The following is a 2,909-nucleotide window of genomic DNA, read 5'->3' on the forward strand; positions in this document are numbered from 1 at the left end:
AGGTGAAAGTAAACTAAATCAGCAACAAAAAATGACCATAGGGATAAACTAACTGAAAACATAAATTAACAGAATAATCTTGGCAAACTTCACATAAAAGGAGGAAAGGTTTTTGCTAGTATAAAAGAACAGTGACATCTTGTGGGGATAGAGAGAAATAGTTGTTCATAAGGTCACAGCAAACTAGTCTGATGATAATGTTTGTGCACTGAAAATAATCACTCCTACAAAAGTTTAATACATATACCATAAATAGTGTTTGGTAGCAATTAGGCTTTATTGCTCTTACAAAGAAGAACGAAAGGTTAAAAAAAATAAGAAGTAGGTAACTGGTAAAAAAAAATTCTCAAAACAAAACAAATGGAGTGTAGTGCAGTTCAAACAGCTCTGCAACAGCTTTGTTTTCTGGAAGTGGTTAGATTGTTAATCATTGCAAAAGTTTCACTCATACAACATTGTAATAAATGATTTAAGGGACATGTCAGACACAAGGAATTATGTCAAAAAGACACACAGTCAAACAAAAAATATCTGTGATAAAAATGACATCAATATAAAGTGTTTTAAAAAATGTACAAATAAATATTGTTTTAATAAAGAAGTATGGATAATTATGCTTTTTCTTTCAGTAGATGATGGACCATGCCAAATAATCTGTCATATGTATTGCATAAAAATCAATTTTTTCTACCACAATGGGAAATAAAATAACAGATAGCCTGCATCCCAATACAGTACATATGGTTCGGACCTTCATATTGTATTAGAAGAGTGAATATCACTTTCTGGGCCAGATCTTCAGCTGGCATAAAGAGTCATAGGTCCAGGGAAGAACCATGACAATTTAAAGCAGACAAGGAAGATCTTGCCTCAGTTCTTTTGTAACTAACAATCTGGATTATAAAAACATAAACATTACATCTTGAAAAATGATATATTTTCCTACCATAACATAAAATGTTCATCTCATTTCATTTTACCTGAGTAACCTAAGTAAACAGATTACAAGGCAATTTAAACATATTCGCTAATACAAGGTTTATAGGACTTCTGATATATAGAAATGCACCTTGACACTATCTATTTGCAGTTTTACAAATACAAAATGGCTAGGAATTTTTAAAACATATTTACTGAACAGCAATGTCTTTGATGTTCTGTACAAATCAGTAGGTGCAATGGAATTATGTACAGGAATTTTTACAGATTTTGTGCAACTTGGCTTTCATGTGCATTTAAAGAACTGCTGTCAATATCACAGAATTCACATATCTGTTAATATTTACCAGTGCCAGGAATGGAGATCACAGAAAAGAGGACAACAGCTCCTAAAGTAATACTGTGCTATGAAGACATCTGTACATAATTCAAATAGTGCATATTATCAATGTTTGATGACGAGTATTATATAGCAGCAAATACAGACAACGGCATTTACAGATTCTAGGTTTGTGGTATTGTATTTAAATAGGAATGAATATTTGTATATATAAACATCAAAGAAAGAACTGGAATTTGTTGGGAAATAATGTAATACTAAGCTTTCAGTTCAACTTGCAGAAGATTAGTGCAGTAGAAAAAATCCTTTACAACAGAAACAAAACCATTCAGAAGCATTGTCAACTCAAAGGTTAATTCGGTTTATTTCATAACTGTAGCAACTGAAAGTTAAAGAAAAACCAACATGAAAATGAACATTAGTTATATTTGATGGTAAAGTGTACTTCCCTACAAGTACCTGTCAGACATTCCCTCCTTTTTTGTGCTCTGTTCACTCCACTTTTCTTTTTTTTGTTTGTTTTTGTTTCTTTAACATTTGACATATTTGCTCTCATTGAAGCACAAGGAGTCTGCTTAAGCAATTCTCAGTGCCTTGGTGGAAAAAAACTGTAGGAACATAGTCATTTTTACGAGGTAAGCTTGGAGTAACTTGGAGGAGAAAATTTACGCTTCAAGTACTTGAGTATGTAAAGTGGAAGACAGCTTACAACAGTGATTGCTGACACTTTCCACAGGAAGGTCACAGTTGTGATAAAGGCAACATCTGTGGAAATAAAAATAAAAATAAATTATGAGATGATAACACAGATTGCTGGGACTTCCACATTGCAAAGTAAATATATATTTTAAAATTGTTATCCTGTTTTACTATTTAAGACCTTACTATAAAGAAACATACTGTCTATATTTGAGAAAGACTTTTTAAAATTTTTGAGTTTTCATTTAGTTTTTGATAATGCAGATTAATCAATTATGGACAGCAATAACTATTTTAGAATCTCTCTGATGCTGAGTAAAATCACTGAAGCAGCATAAAGCATACGGAGCGGGGACAGAATCTCACCTGAAAAATTGTATACTGACAATATAAAAAGCTGTAGGTTCTTGCTTAGTTTTTTTTTTTTTTTTTTTTTACTGATACTGATAATATTTTTTGCTATTGATGCATACTTGGTATTTCCATTCAGTGTTGCTTGGATTTAGAACATACTTATGTTAAGATTTCAACTCCCTCATCCATTTGTTAGGACAAGTTTCTCATTTTTCTTTTGAACTTAGAATGCTTTCCTCAGAAATAATATAATTCACATACAAAAACTGTAATATAAAATATTTTGCAGCTTTCCCTTCCATTTTAATATTGCTTAAATATTTAATTTGATATGAAATAGGCACATGTACACACAATATTCATTTTAGTTTGGTGGCAGAAATTCACAATAGGCACAGCATTTACTGTTATTGCTAGGGGTGCACCAATAGAGATTTTGGAGGCTGAAACCGGTAGCCGATTTTTAAGGAGGCGTATCTGCTGATACGGATCCGATTTCCAATACAGAGCCTGGCAGCTTGAAGAGCTGTGTGCAGCCGTATGTTTGTTGTGGTGGAAGGGGAAGGGGGGGGAGGGA

General features: G+C 32.6%; 1 protein-coding gene across 3 annotated transcripts in view; it reads right to left on the minus strand.

The window, feature by feature from the left end:
• Positions 1–253: 253 nt before the first annotated feature.
• Positions 254–2,909, minus strand: part of LOC102386728 (probable phospholipid-transporting ATPase IIB) — a 66,908-nt gene continuing 64,252 nt past the window's right edge. For all 3 annotated transcript variants that reach the window (XM_025195066.1, XM_025195065.1, XM_025195064.1), the window contains one exon: positions 254–2,044. In XM_025195066.1, the coding sequence (XP_025050851.1) occupies positions 1,908–2,044 (137 nt within the window). In that variant the 3' untranslated portion in view covers positions 254–1,907. The remainder of the gene's footprint in view (positions 2,045–2,909) is intronic.

Source organism: Alligator sinensis, unplaced genomic scaffold (assembly GCF_000455745.1).
Source record: "Alligator sinensis unplaced genomic scaffold, ASM45574v1 scaffold2023_1, whole genome shotgun sequence".
Taxonomy (NCBI): domain Eukaryota; kingdom Metazoa; phylum Chordata; order Crocodylia; family Alligatoridae; genus Alligator; species Alligator sinensis.